General features: G+C 40.2%; 1 protein-coding gene across 1 annotated transcript in view; it reads left to right on the forward strand.

Moving 5' to 3' along the window:
- The window catches only part of LOC105497490 (elongation factor-like GTPase 1), an 81,746-nt gene that overhangs the window by 16,797 nt on the left and 43,301 nt on the right, over nucleotides 1-21,648 (forward strand). The window contains 5 exon segments of the mRNA XM_071099243.1: nucleotides 5,988-6,064; nucleotides 6,782-6,918; nucleotides 7,528-7,650; nucleotides 9,989-10,088; nucleotides 21,252-21,403. Coding sequence (XP_070955344.1) covers nucleotides 5,988-6,064; nucleotides 6,782-6,918; nucleotides 7,528-7,650; nucleotides 9,989-10,088; nucleotides 21,252-21,403 — 589 coding nt within the window.

Genomic DNA, 21,648 nt, shown 5'->3' on the forward strand with positions numbered 1-21,648 from the left:
TCCATTGGTCTATATCTCTGTTTTGGTGCCAGCACCATGCTGTTTTGGTTTGAAGTCAGGTAGCATGATGCCTCCAGCTTTGTTCTTTTGGCTTAGGATTGTCCTGGCAATGCGGGGTCTTTTTTGGTTCCACATGAACTTTAAAGCAGTTTTTTCCAATTCTGTGAAGAAAGTCATTGGTAGCTTAATGGGGATGGCATTGAATCTATAAATTACCTTGGGCAGTATGGCCATTTTCACGATATTGATTCTTCCTATCCATGAGCATGGTATGTTCTTCCATTTGTTTGTGTCCTCTTTTATTTCACTGAGTAGTGGTTTGTAGTTGTCTTTGAAGAGGTCCTTTACATACATTGTAAGTTGGATTCCTAGATATTTTATTCTCTTTGAAGCTATTGTGAATGGGAGTTCATTCATGATTTGCTCTCTGTCTGTTACTGGTGTATAAGAATGCTTGTGATTTTTGCACATTAATTTTGTATCCTGAGACTTTGCTGAAGTTTCTTATCAGCTGAAGGAGATTTTGGGCTGAGACAATGGGGTTTTCTGACTATACAATCATGTCATCTGCAAACAGGGACAATTTGACGTCTTCTTTTCCTAATGGAATACCCTTTATTTCTTTCTCTTGCCTGATTTCCCTAGCTAGAACTTCCAAACTAGGAGTGGTGAGAGAGGGCATCCCTGTCTTGTGCCAGTTTTCAAAGGGAATGCTTCCAGTTTTTGCCCATTCCGTATGATATTGGCTGTGGGTTTGTCATAAATAGCTCATATTATTTTGAGATACGTTCCATCAATACCGAATTTATTGAGAGTTTTTAGCATGAAGAGCTGTTGAATTTTGTCGAAGGCCTTTTCTGCATCTATTGAGATAATCATGTGGTTTTTGTCTTTGGTTCTGTTTATATGCTGGATTATGTTTACTGATTTGCGTATGGTGAACCAGCCTTGCATCCCAGGGATGAAGCCCACTTGATCATGGTGGATAAGCTTTTTGATGTGCTGCTGGATTCGGTTTGCCAGTATTGTATTGAGGATTTTTGCATTGATGTTCATCAGGGATATTGGTCTAAACTTCTCTTTTTTTGTTGTATCTCTGCCAGGCTTTGGTATCAGGATGATGTTGGCGTCGTAAAATGAGTTAGGGAGGACTCCCACTTTTTCTATTGATTGGAATAGTTTCAGAAGGAATGGTATCAACTCCTCCTTGTACCTCTGGTAGAATTCAGCTGTGAATCAATCTGGTCCTGGACTTTTTTTGGTTGGTAGGCTATTAATTATTGCCTCAATTTCAGAGCCTGCTATTGGTCTCTTCAGGGATTCAGCTTCTTCCTGGTTTAGTCTTGGGAGAGTGTAAGTGTCCAGGAAATTATCTATTTCTGCTAGGTTTTCTAGTTTATTTGCGTAGAGGTGTTTATGGCATTCTCTGATGGTAGTTTGTATTTCTGTGGGGTTGGTGGTGATATCCCCTTTATCATTTTTATTGCATCTATTTGATTCTTCTCTCTTTTATTCTTTATTAGTCTTGCAAGAGGTTTATCAATTTTGTTGATCTTTTCAAGAAACCAGCTCCTGGATTCGTTGATTTTTTGGAGGGTTTTTTGTGTCTCTATCTCCTTCAGTTCTGCTCTGATCTTAGTTATTTCTTGCCTTCTGCTAGCTTTCGAATGTGTTTGCTCTTGCTTCTCTAGTTCTTTTAATTGTGATGTTAGGGTGTCAATTTTAGATAATTCCTGCTTTCTCTTGTGGGCATTTAGTGCTATAAATTTCCCTCTACACACTGCTTTGAATGTGTCCCAGAGATTCTGGTATGTTGTATCTTTGTTCTCATTGGTTTCAAAGAACATCTTTATTTCTGCCTTCATTTCGTTATATACCCAGTAGTCATTCAGGAGCAGGTTGTTCAGTTTCCATGTAGTTGAGCGGTTTTGATTGAGTTTTTTAGTCCTGAGTTCTAGTTTGATTGCACTGTGGTCTGAGAGACAGTTTGTTATAATTTCTGTTCTTGTACATTTGCTGAGGAGTGCTTTACTTCCAACTATGTGGTCAATTTTGGAATAATTGTGATGTGGTGCTGAGAAGAATGTTGTTGATTTGGAGTGGAGAGTTCTGTAGATGTCTGTTAGGTCTGCTTGGTGCAGAGTTGAGTTCAATTCCTGGATATCCTTGTTAACTTTCTGTCTCGTTGATCTGTCTAATGTTGACAGTGGGGTGTTGAAATCTCCCATTATTATTGTATGGGAGTCTAAGTCTCTCTGTAAGTCTCTAAGGACTTGCTTTATGATTGTGGGTGCTCTTGTTGTGGGTGCATATATATTTAGGATAGTTAGCTGTTCCTGATGAATTGATCCCTTTACCATTATGTAATGGCCTTCTTTGTCTCTTTTGATCTTTGATGGTTTAAAGTCTGTTTTATCAGAGACTAGGATTGCAACCTCTGCTATTTTTTGTTTTCCATTTGCTTGGTAGATCTTCCTCCATCCATTTATTTTGAGCCTATGTGTGTCTCTGCATGTGAGATGGGTCTCCTGAATACAGCAAACTAATGAGTTGACTCTTTATCCAGTTTGCCAGTCTGTGTCTTTTAATTGGACCATTTAGTCCATTTACATTTAAGGTTAATATTGTTATGTGTGAACTTGATCCTGTCATTATGATATTAGCTAGTTATTTTGCTCGCTAGTTGATGCAGTTTCTTCCTAGCAGCTATGGACTTTACATTTTGATGTGTTTTTGCAATGACTGGTAGCTGTTGTTCCTTCCCATGTTTAGTGCTTCCTTCAGGATCTCTTGTAGGGCAGGCCTGGTGGTGACAAAATCTTTAAGCATTTGCTTGTCTGTAAAGGATTTTATTTCTCCTTCACTTATGAAACTTAGTTTGACTGGATATGAAATTCTGGGTTGAAAATTCTTTTCTTTAAGAATGTTGAATATTGGCCCCCACTCTCTTCTGGCTTGTAGAGTTTCTGCCGAGAGATCTGCTGTTAGTCTGATGGGCTTCCCTTTGAGTGTAACCCGACCTTTCTCTCTGGCTGCCCTTAAGATTTTTTCCTTCATTTCAACTTTGGTGAATCTGGCAATTATGTGTCTTGGAGTTGCTCTTCTTGAGGAGTGTCTTTGTGGCATTCTCTGTATTTCCTGAATTTGGTGTTGGCCTGCCTTACTAGGTTGGGGAAGTTCTCCTGGATGATATCCTGCAGAGTGTTTTCCAACTTGGTTCCATTTTCCCCGTCACTTTTAAGCACGCCAATCAGACGTAGATTTGGTCTTTTCACATAATCCCATACTTCTTGGAGGCTTTGTTCATTTCTTTTTTTACTCTTTTTACTTTTTTTCTCTTTTTACTCTTTTTCCTCCACATTTCTCTTCTCCCTTCATTTCATTCATTTGATCTTCAATCGCTGATACTCTTTCTTCCAGTTGATCGAGTCTGTTACTGAAACTTGTGCATTTGTCACGTATTTCTCATGTTATGGTGCTCATCTCTATCAGTTCTTTTAAGGTCTTCTCTGCCTTGATTATTCATCCATTCTTTTTTCAAGGCTTTTAGTTTCTTTGCACTGGTTACATAGTTCCTCCTTTAGCTCTGAGAATTTTGATCAACTGAGGCCTTCTTCTCTCAACTCGTCAAAGTCATTCTCCGTCCAGCTTTGTTCCGTTGCTGGCAATGAGCTGCATTCCTTTCGAGGGGGAGATGCGCTCTGATTTTTTGAATTTCCAGCTTTTCTGCACTGCTTTTTCCCCATCTTTGTGGTTTTATCTGCCTTTGGTCTTTGATGATGGTGATGTACTGATGGGGTTTTGGTGTGGATGTCCTTTCTGTTTGTTAGTTTTCCTTCTAACAGTCAGGACCCTCAGCTGTACGTCTTGAGGTTCACTCTAGACCCTGTTTGCCTGGGTATCAGCAGTGGAGGTTGAAGAAGATAGAATATTGCTGCACAGTGAGTGTTGCTGTCTGATTCTTGCTCTGGAAACTTCGTCTCAGGGGTGTACCCCACCGTGTGAGGTGTGAGGTGTGGATCTGCACCTAGTGGGGGATGTCTCTCAGTTAGGCTACTCAGGGGTCAGGGACCCACTTGAGCAGACAGTCTGTCATCTCTCAGATCTCAGCCTCCGTGCTGGCAGATCCACTGCTCTCTTCAAAGCTATCAGAGAGGGGCATTTACCTCTGCAGAAGTTTCTGCTGATTTTTGTTTAGCTATGCCCTGTCCCCAGAGGAGGAGTCTCCAGAGGCAGGCCAGCCTCTTTGAGCTGAGGTGGGCTCCACCCAATTCGAGCTTCCCGGTGGCTTTGTTTACCCACTTAAGCCTCAGCAATGGCGGGCGCCCCTCCCCCAGCCTCGCAGCCACCTTGCTGTTAGATCTCAGACTGCTGTGCTAGCAATGAGGGAGGCTCTGTGAGTGTGGGACCCTCCTGGCCAGGTGTGGAGTATAAACTCTTCATGTGCCGTTTGCTAAGACCCTTGGTCAAGCGCAGTATTAGGGTGGGAGTTACCCAATTTTCCAGGCGTCGTGTGTCTCAGTTTCCCTTGGCTAGGAAAAGGGATTCCCTTCCCCCTTGCACTGCCCAGGTGAGGGGATGCCTCGCCCTGCTTCAGCTCTCCTGGTTGGGCTGCACTAGCTGACCAGCACCGATTGTCCATCACTCCCCAGTGAGATGAACCCGGTGCCTCAGTTGAAAATGCAGAAATCACCCGTCTTCTGTGTCACTCACGCTGGGAGCTGGAGATTGGAGCTGTTGCTATTCAGCCATCTTGGGCGCGCTCCCTTGGAGCTTTATTTTTTAATGTAAAAACCAGGATTTCATAAATTTATTCTCATTGAAAATCATATACATTGCTTTTTAGAAAGTACTCACAGCAAACAAAAAAATCGAAGCCAGCACTGCTAGTAGAAGATTGCAATTTTTTTCATTCTCTTTACATGGATATATACATCCCTCAGTTGAGATTATGCTGTTTATACAGTGTAGCTGCCTTTTTGCTTTTGTTGTATCATGAACATCATCCCTTGCCATTAAAAGCTTTTTTATAAACAGTATATTTTAAAGGCAGTAAATATAGCTAAGTGGGAAAGAGCATGCCTTGAGAGTTGACTCTGTGTTTGAATTTTGGCTCCACCACTTATTGGCTTTATGACTTTTATCTCAGTTATTTCATCTGTAAAATTGAGATAATATCACTTATTTGATAGGATAGTTATGATGATTATATGAAATAATTCAGTAAACCCCCTGTTATTTTATTTTGTGAGAGCACTATCATTTATGTAATCATTCTCTTAAGATTGGAAATAGTTTTTTTTTCAAATGCTTTGATATTGTAAGTAGAGTTATGATAGACATCTTTGGACATAAGTTTTATGTCTTCATGGTGAGTTTTTTTAAACTGAGCATTCTAAGTCAATGACTTTTCATTTCTTAATACTGTTGCCAGTAGTTCTTCAGAAAGGAGGTATGAATTTATTAATATATCCCACCTCATGTATATGGGAGAGTATACACCTCAAGGTGCTCTTGCTAGTAACTTTTTGTATAGTTTGGTGAGAAAAATGATGGGGTTTTTTGGGTTTTCAAAATTTTCCTACCCTTGTGAAGTTTTAGAAATGTGTTTAAGAATGCTTTATGTTTCTTCTAACGTAATTTTAGACTGAAGTCCATGGAAAGAGCCTGCACGTGCAGAGTGAAGTTTTAGCTCTTGGCTTGGGTGCTGTGTGTATTTGTTTGATGGCAGCCATGGTAATATGACCCACGAATGGTCATGTCACTTGTAAAGTCTGTGGTTCCCAGAGGAAAGAACAGTGGATTATTATTAATTATGGATTATTGACTGTTTAGTGCATTCTTATAACTACTTTCATCTACTTTATTTTTGAATAAATATTTTCAAGTAGAAATGAAACATATTGATAATAAAAGCATGTCAAGAAGGAATATATAAATGCCTATTAAATGCTCAGGAACTTAAGCCCGTATATTCTTTTGTACAGGCCAAAGGAAAGAAACCTTTATTTGTACAGTTGATCCTGGAAAATATATGGAGTTTGTATGATGCTGTCTTGAAAAAGTAAGAGTCTTGTAACATTGTTTACCTTTAGGCATCTTTAGGCAGTATAATTTGTCTCACTTTCCAGTTTGACGAGTGGTACTTCAGAAAGCTGAGATGGACTGAGAAAGTGAACAGAGCTTCCACAGATGAGTTGATTACAGGGCTTGGAAGCAATTTAAAGAAGTCTATGTAACCCAGCTAAAGGGTGATATTGGAGGGACAGGACAGCAATATTTTATAGAGTGCTGAGGTGAAGAGATAAAAGGATAGAAAGAAACATTGGACCTTCGTGCATGCAAACCCAGGTTTAAAAAATAGTTATTAAAGTAGAAAAGGTGCTTGATAGCTAGGATCATTAATGGGGAAGTTGGGAAATAACTTTTCTGGTATAAGTTTGCTTTAGTGCATTCATTTTCTAAGTTATTGCTGAAGTGGAATAATGACTTATTAGCACTTATTTGTAAGACTGCTTTACCACTTGATATAGTCTGCTTGAGGAGGTTGGGGAGAAGTACTTCCTGGGAAGTCTTAAAGAAGGATTCACTGGAAAGTGTAAGAAGTAGAGGTTGAGGAGGCTTTTTCTGTGGCAGGGTTCCCTTCAGTCATTTTTAGCTTTTTTTGAAAAAGTAACACATTAGGGTAAAAATATGCCAAATAATGTTGGGTTCCTTTTCCCCACTGCCTGTTTATATGTGCATATGACATTTTCACCCTCCAATCTTGTGTTTACTATAGGGACAAAGACAAAATTGATAAAATAGTGACTTCTTTAGGATTAAAAATTGGAGCCCGGGAGGCACGACATTCAGACCCTAAAGTTCAGATCAATGCCATTTGCAGTCAGTGGCTACCCATATCCCATGCTGTTCTTGGTATTGTTTATTCTACAGGTTTTTAATGAAATAGTTTTGATAAAGCAAGAAGAAACAATGCGTTATGGCAACCAGGAAATTCTCTGGAAATAACATTCAATCCAAAATAAGTCTTCTCTGCTTATTTAGTGTTCTACCGTGAAACTGTGTTTGATACTTTAATAATTAATACACTAATATTAATTTGTTTTAACATTACTGATCAACTTCTTTAGAAAGACAATCTTTTTGTGTTTATTTAGTAATCTGTAAAAATAAAAATGTTTACACTAAGATTTAAATATAAGTAGATGATTTAGATGTTTGTGTTAGATAACTGTTTCAAGGTCACCAGTAGCCAACCTGCTAAGTTCTGTTCTCATTTGTTCCATGGGCTTCAGTGTTAAAGTATCTGTCATGAGGATCCTTTTTGGCCTTTTAGGAGTTTGTGAACTCCCTGAAATTGTGTGCATGTTTTGAGATGTGATGCATAAAGCAGTGTTGCCATATAACACATGCATTTTCTGTATGGACAGACTTTGTTACCTCAATATTTAGAGCATACAGTGAATCTTCGCCTTGGTGGGAGGCACTGGCTCAAGGTTTTGAGTCCTTAACAACAAACTTCAGCAATGGTGTGTCAGAAACTTCCTAGTCCCCTTGATATTACAGCCGAGAGAGTGGAGAGACTGATGTGTACAGGATCACAAACTTTTGACTCTCTTCCACCAGAAACTCAAGCACTGAAAGCAGGTAAGGAAAGATGGACCTGTTGGAATATACCATGTCATTGACTGTCCTCCGTCCAGGCTGCTCTAGGCCAATTTGCTCAATGTTAGTTTGCTAAATGGCCAATTTGCCAAATGTCCACTTCCACAGATGAACAGTTTCACAAATGACTATTTCACCAGTTTTGCCTCCTACCCCCACCCCAAAGGTTTTCTTGTTACAGCCATTTTGCTCAGCCAATAGGATGAGAGACCAGCAACTTCCTGTACACATGCTCCTTATGAGAAAAGAAGCTCCCATTCTGGACTTTGTAGGTTCCATGAAATTTGTCTCTACGAATTTTCTTTTCTCTAATTCTTTTCCTCCAGTTCTATTGTTTTTGTAACCGTGCCCCCAAACCACTACACTGTTGTTCTTGGCATCACTTTGACTTTTGGTTCATTAAATCTAATGGCCAGTTTTCAGTCTTCATAGGACTAGGTCTGTCACTGGCATTTGACACAGGTGATCACTCCTCCTCCTTGAAGCACTTTCTTCCCTTGACTTCTAGGCTTCCATTGCTTCCATTCCCTTGCTTCTGCTTTTCTTTGTGTCTCCCTGGCTGCTTATCCTTAATAATCTCTTTTTGTGATTCCTCCCCATCTCCCTGGCTTTTTAACTTTGGGGTGCCCCAAGTAAGGTTCAAGTCTTTGATCCTCATCTATTTTACCTGCCGTCCCTCTTCTGATAATCTCATCCAATCTCAAGACTTTAAATGACAACTACATACTCATAATTCACACAATTGTGTATCTTCAGAGCATGTCTGTTTTCTGGACTCTGGACTGATATCTAGAACTCCCTCTACACTGTGTTGTCTAAGAAGCATCTCAACTGAACATATCCCAAACTGGGCTTTTTATCTTATCCCCAAGTCTGCTCACCTAGTCATTTCCATCTCAGTTAGGGGCACCTCAATCTTTTCATTTACTCAGTCCAAAAACCTTGGAGTCATCTATGGCCCTTGTATTTATCTCATGCTCCAACATCCAGTCCATCAGCAAATCCTGTTTATTCTTCCTTTTAAATACAGAATTCAACTATTTCCCAATGTTTTCACTTCTGCCTCCCTGAGCCAAGAAACCACCATCTCTCACCTGGTTATTTTAATTGTTTAACAACTAGTATCCTGGCCGGGCCGGGCACAGTGGCCCACGCCTGTAATCCCAGCACTTTGGGAGGCTGAGGCGGGTTGATCATGAGGTCAAGAGCTCGAGACCATCCTGGCCAACATGATGAAACCCTGTCTCTACTAAAAATACAAAAATTAGCTGGGTGTGGTGGTACGTGCTTGTAGTCCCAGCTACTCAGGGGGCTGAGGCAGGAGAATTGCTTGAACCTGGGAGGGGGAGGTTGCAGTGAGCTGAGATCATGCCACTGCACTCCAGCCTGGGTGACAGAGTGAGATTCCGACTCAAAAAACAAACAAACAAACAGCAACAACAACAACAAAAAACAACTAGTATCCCTGCTTCTTGATTCCGGTTAGTGCTTTCTCAATATTGTAGACAAAACAGAGTGATCCTCTTAAGATATAAGTCAGGGCATGTCATTCTGTTCCTCATTTAAAGCTTCCACTGGCAAGACTTCTGATACATGTTTCATTCTTACTTCCTGTGGCTTTCTTTTTTCTTCTTTAAATTTTACTATTGAATTCTTTGTATACAGATTATTTTAATGTGAGGTGATGGAGTTGTTTTAAAAAAAATTCATTAATCAATGTTTTTTTACCTCCAATATGGGTTAAGGAAAATGTTCATATGTTAATATGAAATTGTGTTAAAACTTATGTATTTAAGGATAACTGGCATTTTAATACTATTGAATCCTAATTTATTTCTAAGAATTTGTTAATATCATAATATAGTATTGTTGTCCATTTTATTTTCTAACTTGTTATTGTGGGGGATTGGAAAAGCTATTGATTTTTATATATCTTGTTAACAAGCTACCTTGTTAATTGTTGGCCTTTGGTAACATTCCTCAATTCTATCTTTTCTGTACTTGACAGTGAAAAATGTATGAGTGCTTATAATAGGTGGTTAACCTCATTGCATAGCTTTAGCTTTCATATGAGATACCTCACCCCGTCAAATTTGTTTGCTTTTCTTTCCTTATTTCTGTCAACTCTGTTTGACCTTGCTCTGCTATTCTTTCCTGGCAATCTTACCCTTTTCTAATTAAAATTTTTATCATAGTTGGAAAAAGTTGTGGACTTCTGATATATTTAGATGATGCCATGTTCTAAACATTTTGTTTTCCAGAAAATCTATCCTTTTAATAATGGGAAAAATAGTGACATTTTTACTTGCTATTTGTTTAGCTTTTATGAAATGTGGAAGTGAGGACACTGCTCCAGTTATCATATTTGTTTCCAAAACGTTTGCAGTTGATGCTAAGGCCTTGCCTCAGAATAAGCCAAGGTAAGGGAAGTGGGAAAGTTGGGCTGGGCTAGGAATATGGTATATATTTGGTGGGATGTCCTTGGGCTGTGGGTAGCGGGGGCACGGATAATGCTTTTCCTCCTCAACACAGAATTCATATCAAGCCAACCCTCAGGGTAACATACAATATGTACAGTAATGTATCCTTTTGTGATACCTCTGTAGGAGAAAGCTGTTGAAAGCAGCTCTGGGATATTGAATTGAAGTGATGTAAGTTTGAAGAATAGTGCTAGTAGTAGTAGCAACAGTTAACTTTTGTTGAACATGTCAGGTGAGTTCTAATCTAAGCCTGCCTTGTCTCATCTAATTCTGTCTACCTCAGTAGAGATTATGAATGTATGAGTATCTCTGCTTCCCCGTGTGTATTATGTGTACCCGGGTGTGGTGGGTGTCGGAGAGGGATATTTCTCAAGTTCCAGAGTCTTGGGGAATCTGTCTATCTACATTTCCTGTTTTATATGTGAGTTCCCCTCCTTCTGTCTCTGCTGCTTGCCCCACTAGTTTAGATTCTGATCATCTCTTGTGGATATTGTTGCAGCAACTTCCTAGCTGGTTCTCCTGCCCCATCTTTAGTTCCACCGATCCACTTGCCATTCTTCCTTTAGAGTGATCTTTATAAGGCTCAGCTATGAAGATATGTCTCTTGCTCAAAAACCCTTAACGATTCTCACTTTCTTGAGCAGTTTTGATTCAAGTGTGAAGTGTTGGCGATGCTCTCAGTGGTACATAGGGAAACAAGTTTTAACTTACTTGGTTGGCATACGTATTTATTATTATTATTATTATTATTATTATAATACTTTAAGTTCTAGGGTACATGTGCATAATGTGCAGGTTTGTTACATATGTATACTTGTGCCATGTTGGTGTGCTGCACCCATCAATTCGTCAGCACCCATCAACTCGTCATTTACATCAGGTATAACTCCCAGTGCAATCCCTCCCCCCTCCCCCCTTCCCGTGATAGGCCCCGGTGTGTGATGTTCCCCTTCCCGAGTCCAAGTGATCTCATTGTTCAGTTCCCACCTATGAGTGAGAACATGTGGTGTTTGGTTTTCTGTTCTTGTGATAGTTTGCTAAGAATGATGGTTTCTAGCTGCATCCCTGTCTCTACAAAGGACACAAATTCATCCTTTTTTATGGCTGCATAGTATTCCATGGTGTATATGTGCCACATTTTCTTAATCCAGTCTGTCACCGATGGACATTTGGGTTGATTCCAAGTCTTTGCTATTGTGAATAGTGCCACAATAAACATACGTGTGCATGTGTCTTTATAGCAGCATGATTTATAATCCTTTGGGTATATACCCAGTAGTGGGATGGCTGGGTCATATGATACATCTAGTTCTAGATCTTTGAGGAATCGCCATACTGTTTTCCATAATGGTTGAACTAGTTTACAATCCCACCAACAGTGTAAAAGTGTTCCTATTTCTCCACATCCTCTCCAGCACCTGTTGTTTCCTGACTTTTTAATGATGGCCATTCTAACTGGTATGAGATGGTATCTCATTGTGGTTTTGATTTGCATTTCTCTGATGGCCAGTGATGATGAGCATTTTTTCATGTGTCTGTTGGCTGTATGAATGTCTTCTTTTGAGAAATGTCTGTTCATATCCTTTGCCCACTTTTTGATGGGGTTGTTTGTTTTTTTCTTGTAAATTTGTTTGAGTTCTTTGCAGGTTCTGGATATTAGCCCTTTGTCAGATGAGTAGATTGCAAAAATTTTCTCCCATTCTGTAGGTTGCCTGTTCACTCTGATGGTAGTTTCTTTTGCTGTGCAGAAGCTCTTTAGTTTAATGAGATCCCATTTGTCAATTTTGGCTTTTGCTGCTGTTGTTTTTGGTGTTTTAGACATGAAGTCTTTGCCCATGCCTATGTCCTGAATGGTACTACCTAGGTTTTCTTCTAGGATTTTTATGGTATTAGGTCTAACATTTAAGTCTCTAATCTATCTTGAATTAATTTTCATATAAGGAGTAAGGAAAGGATCCAGTTTCAGCTTTCTACTTATGGCTAGCCCATTTTCCCAGCACCATTTATTAAATAGGAAATCCTTTCCCCATTTCTTGTTTTTCTCAGGTTTGTCAAAGATCAGATGGCTGTAGATGTGTGGTATTATTTCTGAGGACTCTGTTCTGTTCCATTGGTCTATATCTCTGTTTTGGTACCAGTACCATGCTGTTTTGGTTACTGTAGCCTTGTAGTATAGTTTGAAGTCAGGTAGCGTGATGCCTCCAGCTTTGTTCTTTTGACTTAGGATTGTCTTGGAGATGCGGGCTCTTTTTTGGTTCCATGTGAACTTTAAAGCAGTTTTTTCCAATTCTGTGAAGAAACTCATTGGTAGCTTGATGGGGATGGCATTGAATCTATAAATTACCTTGGGCAGTATGGCCATTTTCACGATATTGATTCTTCCTATCCATGAGCATGGTATGTTCTTCCATTTGTTTGTGTCCTCTTTTATTTCACTGAGTAGTGGTTTGTAGTTCTCCTTGAAGAGGTCCTTTACATCCCTTGTAAGTTGGATTCCTAGATATTTTATTCTCTTTGAAGCGATTGTGAATGGAAGTTCATTCATGATTTGGCTCTCTGTTTGTCTGTTACTGGTGTATAAGAATGCTTGTGATTTTTGCACATTAATTTTGTATCCTGAGACTTTGCTGAAGTTTCTTATCAGCTGAAGGAGATTTTGGGCTGAGACAATGGGGTTTTCTAAATATACAATCATGTCATCTGCAAACAGGGACAATTTGACTTCTTCTTTTCCTAACTGAATACCCTTTATTTCTTTCTCTTGCCTGATTTCCCTAGCCAGAACTTCCAAAACTATGTTGAATAGGAGTGGTGAGAGAGGGCATCCCTGTCTTGTGCCAGTTTTCAAAGGGAATTTTTCCAGTTTTTGCCCATTCAGTATGATATTGGCTGTGGGTTTGTCATAAATAGCTCTTATTATTTTGAGGTACGTTCCATCAATACCGAATTTATTGAGCGTTTTTAGCATGAAGGGCTGTTGAATTTTGTCAAAAGCCTTTTCTGCATCTATTGAGATAATCATGTGGTTCTTGTCTTTGGTTCTGTTTATATGCTGGATTATGTTTATTGATTTGCGAATGTTGAACCAGCCTTGCATCCCAGGGATGAAGCCCACTTGATCATGGTGGATAAACTTTTTGAAGTGCTGCTGAATCCGGTTTGCCAGTATTTTATTGAGGATTTTTGCATCGATGTTCATCAGGGATATTGGTCTAAAATTCTCTTTTTTTGTTGTGTCTCTGCCAGGCTTTAGTATCAGGATGATGTTGGCCTCATAAAATGAGTTAGGAAGGATTCCCTCTTTTTCTATTGATTGGAATAGTTTCAGAAGGAAAGGTACCAGCTCCTCCTTGTACCTCTGGTAGAATTCAGCTGTGAATTCATCTGGTCCTGGACTTTTTTTGGTTGGTAGGCTATTAATTATTGCCTCAATTTCAGAGCCTGCTATTGGTCTATTCAGGGATTCAACTTCTTCCTGGTTTAGTCGTGGAAGAGTGTAAGTGTCCAGGAAATTATCCATTTCTTCTAGATTTTCTAGTTTATTTGCGTAGAGGTGTTTATAGTATTCTCTGATGGTTGTTTGTATTTCTGTGGGGTCGGTGGTGATATCCCCTTTATCATTTTTATTGCGTCTATTTGATTCTTCTCTCTTTTCTTATTTATTAGTCTTAGTAGCGGTCTGTCAATTTTGTTGATCTTTTCAAAAAACCAACTCCTGGATTCATTGATTTTTTGGAGGATTTTTAGTGTCTCTCTCTCCTTGAGTTCTGCCCTGATCTTAGTTATTTCTTGCCTTCTGCTAGCTTTCGAATGTGTTTGCTCTTGCTTCTCTAGTTCTTTTAATTGCGATGTTAGAGTGTCAATTTTAGATCTTTCCTGCTTTCTCTTGTGGGCATTTAGTGCTATAAATTTCCCTCTACACACTGCTTTAAATGTGTCCCAGAGATTCTGGTATGTTGTATCTTTGTTCTCATTGGTTTCAAAGAACATCTTTATTTCTGCCTTCATTTCGTTATGTACCCAGTAGTCATTCAGGAGCAGGTTGTTCAGTTTCCATGTAGTTGAGCGGTTTTGATTGTGTTTCTTAGTCCTGAGTTCTAGTTTGATTGCACTGTGGTCTGAGAGACAGTTTGTTATAATTTCTGTTCTTGTACATTTGCTGAGGAGTGCTTTACTTCCAATTATGTGGTCAATTTTGGAATAAGTGCGATGTGGGGCTGAGAAGAATGTATATTCTGTTGATTTGGGGTGGAGAGTTCTATAGATGTCTATTAGGCCTGCTTGCTGCAGAGATGAGTTCAATTCCTGGATATCCTTGTTAACTTTCTGTCTCGTTGATCTGTCTAATGTTGACAGTGGGGTGTTGAAGTCTCCCATTGTTATTATATGGGAGTCTAAATCTCTTTGTAAGTCTCTAAGGACTTGCTTTATGAATCTGGGTGCTCCTGTATTGGGTGCATATATATTTAGGATAGTTATCTCTTCCTGTTGAATTGATCCCTTTACCATTATGTAATGGCCTTCTTTGTCTCTTTTGATCTTTGATGATTTAAAGTCTATTTTATCAGAGACTAGGATTGCAACCCCTGCTTTTTTTTTGTTTTCCCTTTGCTTGTAAATCTTCCTCCATCCCTTTATTTTGAGCCTATGTGTGTCTCTGCATGTGAGATGGGTTTCCTGATTACAGCAGACTGATGGGTCTTGACTCTTTATCCAGTTTGCCAGTCTGTGTCTTTTAATTGGAGCATTTAGTCCATTTACATTTAAGGTTAATATTGTTATGTGTGAACTTGATCCTGCCATTATGATATTAACTGGTTATTTTGCTCGTTAGTGGATGCAGTTTCTTCCTAGCCTCGATGGTCTTTACATTTTGGCATGTTTTTGCAATGGCTGGTACCGGTTGTTCCTTTCCATGTTTAGTGCTTCCTTCAGGGTCTCTTGTAAGGCAGGCCTGGTGGTGACAAAATCTCTAAGAATTTGCTTATCTGTAAAGGATTTTATTTCTCCTTCACTTATGAAACTTAGTTTGGCTGGATATGAAATTCTGGTTTGAAAATTCTTTTCTTTAAGAATGTTGAATATTGGCCCCCACTCTCTTCTGGCTTGTAGAGTTTCTGCTGAGAGATCTGCTGTTAGTCTGATGGGCTTTCCTTTGAGTGTAACCCGACCTTTCTCTCTGGCTGCCCTTAAGATATTTTCCTTCATTTCAACTTTGGTGAATCTGGCAATTATGTGTCTTGGAGTTGCTCTTCTCAAGGAGTATCTTTGTGGCATTCTCTGTATTTCCTGGATTTGAATGTTGGCCTGCCCTACTAGGTTGGGGAAGTTCTCCTGGATGATATCCTGAAGAGTGTTTTCCAACTGGGTTCCATTTTCCCCCTCACTTTCAGGCACCCCATTCAGACGTAGATTTGGTCTTTTTACATAATCCCGTACTTCTTGGAGGCTTTGTTCATTTCTTTTTCTTCTTTTTTCTTTTGGTTTCTCTTCTCGCTTCATTTCATTCATTTGATCCTCAATCGCTGATACTCTTTCTTCCAGTTGATTGAGTCGGTTACTGAAGCTTGTGCATTTGTCACATATTTCTTGTGTCATGGTTTTCATCTCTTTCATTTCGTTTATGACCTTCTCTGCATTAATTACTCTAGCTATCAATTCTTCCACTTTTTTTTTCAAGATTTTTAGTTTCTTTGCGCTGGGTACGTAATTCCTCCTTTAGCTCTGAGAAGTTTGATGGACTGAAGCCTTCTTCTCTCATCTCGTCAAAGTCATTCTCTGCCAAGCTTTGATCCATTGCTGGCGATGAGCTGCACTCCCTTGCCGGGGGAGATGTGCTCTTTTTTTTTGAATTTCCAGCTTTTCTGCCCTGCTTTTTCCCCATCTTTGTGGTTTTATCTGCCTCTGGTCTTTGATGATGGTGACGTACTGATGGGGTTTTGGTGTAGGTGTCTTTCCTATTTGATAGTTTTCCTTCTAACAGTCAGGACCTTCAGCTGTAGGTCTGTTGGAGATTGCTTGAGGTCCACTCCAGACCCTGTTTGCCTGGGTATCAGCAGCAGAGGCTGCAGAAGATAGAATATTGCTGAACAGCGAGTGTACCTGTCTGATTCTTGCTTTGGAAGCTTCCTCTCAGGGGTGTACTCCACCGTGTGAGGTGTGGGGTGTCAGACTGCCCCTAGTGGGAGATGTCTCCCAGTTAGGCTCCTCAGGTGTCAGTGACCCACTGGAACAGGCAGTCTGTCCCTTCTCAGATCTCAGCCTCTGTGTTGGGAGATCCACTGCTCTCTTCAAAGCTGTCAGACAGAGTCGTTTGCGTCTGCAGAGGTTTCTGCTGCTTTTGTTGTTGTTTAGTTGTGCCCCGTCCCCAGAGGTGGAGTCTACAGAGACAGGCAGGTTTCCTTGGGCTGCTGTGAGCTCCACCCAGTTCGAGCTTCCCAGTGGCTTTGTTTACCTACTTAAGCCTCAGCAATGGCGGGCGCCCCCCCCCCCAGCCTCGCTGCTGCCTTGTGGTTAGATCGCAGACTGCTGTGCTAGCAATGAGGGAGGCTCCGTGGGCGTGGGACCCTCCCGGCCAGGTGTGGGATACAATCTCCTGGTGTGCCCGTTTGCTTAAAGCGCAGTGTTGGGGTGGGAGTTACCCGATTTTCCAGGGGTTGTGTGTCTCAGTTCCCCTGGCTAGGAAAAGGGATTCCCTTCCCCCTTGTGCTTCCCAGGTGAGGCGAAGCCTCGCCCTGCTTCAGCTCTCACTGGTCGGGCTGCAGCAGCTGACCAGCACCGATTATCCGGCACTCTCTAGTGAGATGAACCCAGTACCTCAGTTGAAAATGCAGAAACCACCGGTCTTCTGTGTCGCTCGCGCTGGGAGTTGGAGACTGGAGCTGTTCCTATTCGGCCATCTTGCTCCGCCCCCGGCATATGTATTTTAATGTGTATTTGTGTGTATTGTCTGTGTATGTCAAGTGATAAAGCCTTTACTGTGATGAGATTTTAAAGTTTTATTGAGTTCAAAATGTTTGTGCATTTAAACAAGTATTAAATAAATAATATGCAGTTATAGCAGAAATCATGAAAATAATATGTGAGTGACTGAAGGTCAGATCATCAGCCTGTGAAATAAACTTGACCTGTCTTAGTGGCATTTCAGGCCCACCGTGACCTGACCCCAAACCATGTTTTGACTAGATTTTTATTTCTGTTTCTCTAATATGCTAGTGTCTGAACAAATGTCATATCTTTACTTTGTGCTGTTCCTCCATCTGAGAAGGCTTCTTTTCCTCTGATAAAATTCTGTTTGTCCTTCAGGAAAAAGGTTATGCATTGTTTTTTAGTACTTTCCTAGTGATTTGGACATAGGCGTATTCAATAATTTTTGCCCTGGGGATAAGTAAAGGAATAGATGGGTGAGTGAATGAAGAATGAATGAGTGAATATCCGAATGGGGGAATGAACAGTTCAGTGAATAGGTGAATCAATGGCTTAATTAGTAAGTAAATAAGGGGATAATGGAACGAATGAATGCCTAATTATGAATCTAGACTACTCCCAGATAATATTCAGTGCTACATGTAGTAACAATTTCTTGTACTAACAATTTTAGGATATTGGATGGTTTTTGGCTATTGGGAGTATCTGAGAGATTCCAGTAGAATCATAGGGAATATCAGAGAATTGGATAACTTGCTATTAAGATTTGAAATACATATATTTATATCATTAAAAATTCCTACCTCTACCCATCCTTCATTTTCTTGCTGATGAATAATAGTATTATTATGCCTCTACTATTAATTACATTTTCTGTGAACCTTTTTCTTAATAATTCATCATATGCTTTTCTGATTTTAGTATATTTTTGGTAGTGCAATCCATTCTATTCCATGAAGTTTTTTACTGATTTTATTTTTGTCATTTGTTTTTTAACCAGTATATCAGGTTCAACAATTGTTACGTAATAATATACTGTTTTCAGGTATACCTGGTAAGGTCATCATCATTACTTTGTTCTTTTCCATCTTCTAGCTGATTTTTTTTTTTTTTGCATTTAAGTTTTATTTGTAAAATTTAGGAAAATGTACCATGGGAAGTTGGTTTGATAGCATTTTCATCTCCATCGTGTTAGATACCCAAGCCAGGAATAACAGAGTATTATTTTCCTTTCGTATAGAGTACAATGTATTAGTGATATGTGCCAGGGAGAAAAGTAAGGCAGGAAATGGGATTCGGCATCCACAAAGCCTAAAATTTTTTTCCTAACTTACTGAAGACACTGACGTTTACTCACTGCTCAACAGTGCTGCTTTGGGTGTAAATGAAGTGTGGGACTGTTACAGGACTTTCTCCTTTGTTCTTGTGTTCTTGCCTCTTTTCTTTGCTTCTTCAAATTCACCTTCCAGCCTGACATTTGAATCTTCAGTCAGCATTCTCACCTCTGGTCTCCTTCATCTCAGTATTAGTAACTATTGTCCCTTCAAGAAGTAACATCCATGGTTAGTTTAACTATAGCCTAAATAACTTCCCACTCACAGCTGTTTCCTCACTAGTAGGGCCCCATTTTCTTGTAATTACATTTCTTTTTGTTCTCAGCAAATGCTGGACACACAGTGGTTACTTTTTACACATCCCTCTAATTACTATCTACTTTGTTCCCCTCTACCATCATTCCCAGTGCCCACAGCAGTGTGTGGCACACAGTAGTTGTTAACTGGATGGATGGATAGAAACATAGACAGAGAGCAAGTGCCTATACAATTGATGCTTACTTAATGACTGTACATGCTGATTATTCCAGATCACTTCATGAACTTAGGCACATGAGGATTTAATTTGCAAGGTGAACAAATACACTTCTTTTTTCACTAAAACTAAAGTGAAATCACATTTATGTAAGATGACGATTTTGTCATCTTTAATTCCTCCTGAAGGAAAGACATAACCTGGTGATAATGAGCATAGATTTTAGAGCCATACAGATCTGGGTTTGAATGATGGCTCCTCCATTTAAAATCTGTGTGACTTTGGGTCGAGTTACTGAAGTTTTCAAAGTCTCCCTTTTCTTGTATGTAAAATAGGAATATGATATCTACTTCATTGAATGGTTGTGATAAATTATGTGCTATAATATATGTAAAGTGATTAACAGAGTCTCTGGATCATAGTGATAAACCCGTTGGAAGAGACCATTTCTCTGTAGATACTAGCAGATACCTCTGGTATTTTTTCCCTTCTACTCTAACAATAAAAATGTGTTCTGCATTTATATTTTAATTCACACTTTTCAGATATTCTTATGAGTTTTTAACAAAAGTCTAGAAACAAGGAAAGTTGTCTAAGGATTGGTTGAAGGAACAGCTAGAGTGCTCAGCCTAGGGAAAAGAAGGGAGGCAGGGAAGGCATGAATGCAGGTGATTCAAAGGAAAGGGGAGGGAAGTAGGTTTGTTAGATGTTGCTCCAGAGGAGAGAACTGCGGCCATAGCTAGAAATTGCGAGGAAGCAGAGTTCATTCCGTATTTGAAAGTTCTGACATTTAGAGCTTCCTGTAATGAGGAGCTTGTCTCTTGCAGTGGTAGTGTGGCCCCCTAGTGCCAGCAGTTTTGATTGCCTAATGAGGCACCTGACCAAGCCAGGCTCAAGGATTGTTCCTCATGTTTTTGTATTCTATTGCACAGCCCAGTGACCTGCAGCAGAGTGGGTGTGAGTGGAAGGGCCTGCTCTTGGAACTAAACCATTGATTTTGAGGGACAGGTGCTAAGGAAGGCAGAAGTAGTGTCTAGTCCTGGACACTAGGACTAGAGAAGTCTTGTGTAGCAGGAAGATATCTGAAGAGTATAGCAGTGGACAGTCAACGATTTAAGCAGTCACCTTCCAGGTTAGCTTACATGAACTAGAAAGGTAGAAGGAGTTAGGCCACTTTGAATCAGGAGCCCTACGGGTATGTGGCCATTTGGAAGGCAAGTAGGCAGAATGGCTACCTGCATGGCTTCCATGGCTTACAGAGAGGGGAGGGGAATATGGCATGGCAAGATGCGGATGAAGGTTATCAGTTAGGTGTGAAGTCTGAGATTGGGAAATAAAGCAGGAATCATAATGTCAAAGGTGAGGGACAACACGGGAGAGAGGCACAAAGTGTTGGGACCAGGAAGAGTTGTCCAGCTTCCAGAGCTGGAGCATAAAGTTAGGACCATAGGATTAGCCTGAGTGCTTTGATGCTCAGTCCCGGAGTATCAGAAGGCTAAAGATGCTGTTATTCTATCAGCTTTAGGACATGGATTGGTCTTGTTCATGTGCTGGGGTTGAGCATGCAGGTAGGTTCATAAGGACCCCTACATGGGAAGGGAGCCAAGTCCTAGGAAACAGTCTACCTGCTTGGTTTCCACCTTCCAAACCCAAACTCCCAAACAGAATTTGTGTTCGACTTAGTGCTCCCCTTTTGTCAACAACTTTTTGGCATTAAAACTCTGAATGCCTTCTCTATATCCTGACAGACATGAGGGTAATTCTTCAGGAAAAATAGCTTAATTACCTTCTCCACGCCCTCTTATTCTCATCCCCAGGGAAAACCACATATACACACCCACACCCTGCCTTTTCTGTGGTGGTACTTCTTGGGTCTAACACAGTGGCTAATATTTCAGTTTGACCTTCTAGTCCTGATGAATTGCCAGTACTCATCCTGACCTTGAACCCTTCCTCTTGAACCCCGGTTATTGAGGCCTTATGCTTGTTTCCTTGCCAGGGTTGTTCCAAACCCTGATATCTCTCACTCTTTCCCTTCCTTCTTCCTGTTCTTTGCCTTTTCCAGAAGGAATATAGGCATCTGAGAAAGGTTCCATACTATTGTACATTGCTCCAGATAGGGACCTGGGCTCTTGCATGTCAGTTCATAAGCTCAGAATAGTTGGGACACAGCATTATTAGAGAGAGGCTGATAGGCCCTCTCCTGTTGCTACAGACAGGGAGAGGACTTGGAGAAAACTGCCTGGAATGCAGCTGGGACCAATCTTCATCTTACCCAGCCATATCAATACTTGCTGTTTCCCTGCTTCACTAAACTGAGAGATGCTTGATGTTGCCAGATGATAACATATTTGTGATATCCTGTAGGCCTGTCACTCAAGAAGAAATTGCTCAGAGACGTAAGCGTGCAAGACAAAGGTATGCAGAGAAGCTTGCAGCAGCACAGGGACAGGCACCCTTGGAGCCCACCCAAGATGGCAGTGCCCTTGAAACATGTCCAAAAGGAGAGGAGCCAAGAGGTATAACTTTCCTAAGTAGGCTCTGTTGCAAAGTGTTTGCCTTTTTGCTTAACTTGGGACACTCATCCTTTAGTTCTTGAGCTTTTTAAGCTTTAATCATAGTTTTTATCAATATTCTTTCCATTCTTGGTGTTTTGGTTTGTTTTCTTTTTTTCTGAAACTGGACCAAACATCATATTCACTCTTCCTTCTGTGTTTCCAGACAGTTCTTGAATTAAGAGGGCATTCTTGGCACTAATTATCTT

This window comes from Macaca nemestrina, chromosome 7, assembly GCF_043159975.1.
Source record: "Macaca nemestrina isolate mMacNem1 chromosome 7, mMacNem.hap1, whole genome shotgun sequence".
In the NCBI taxonomy this organism is placed as follows: domain Eukaryota; kingdom Metazoa; phylum Chordata; class Mammalia; order Primates; family Cercopithecidae; genus Macaca; species Macaca nemestrina.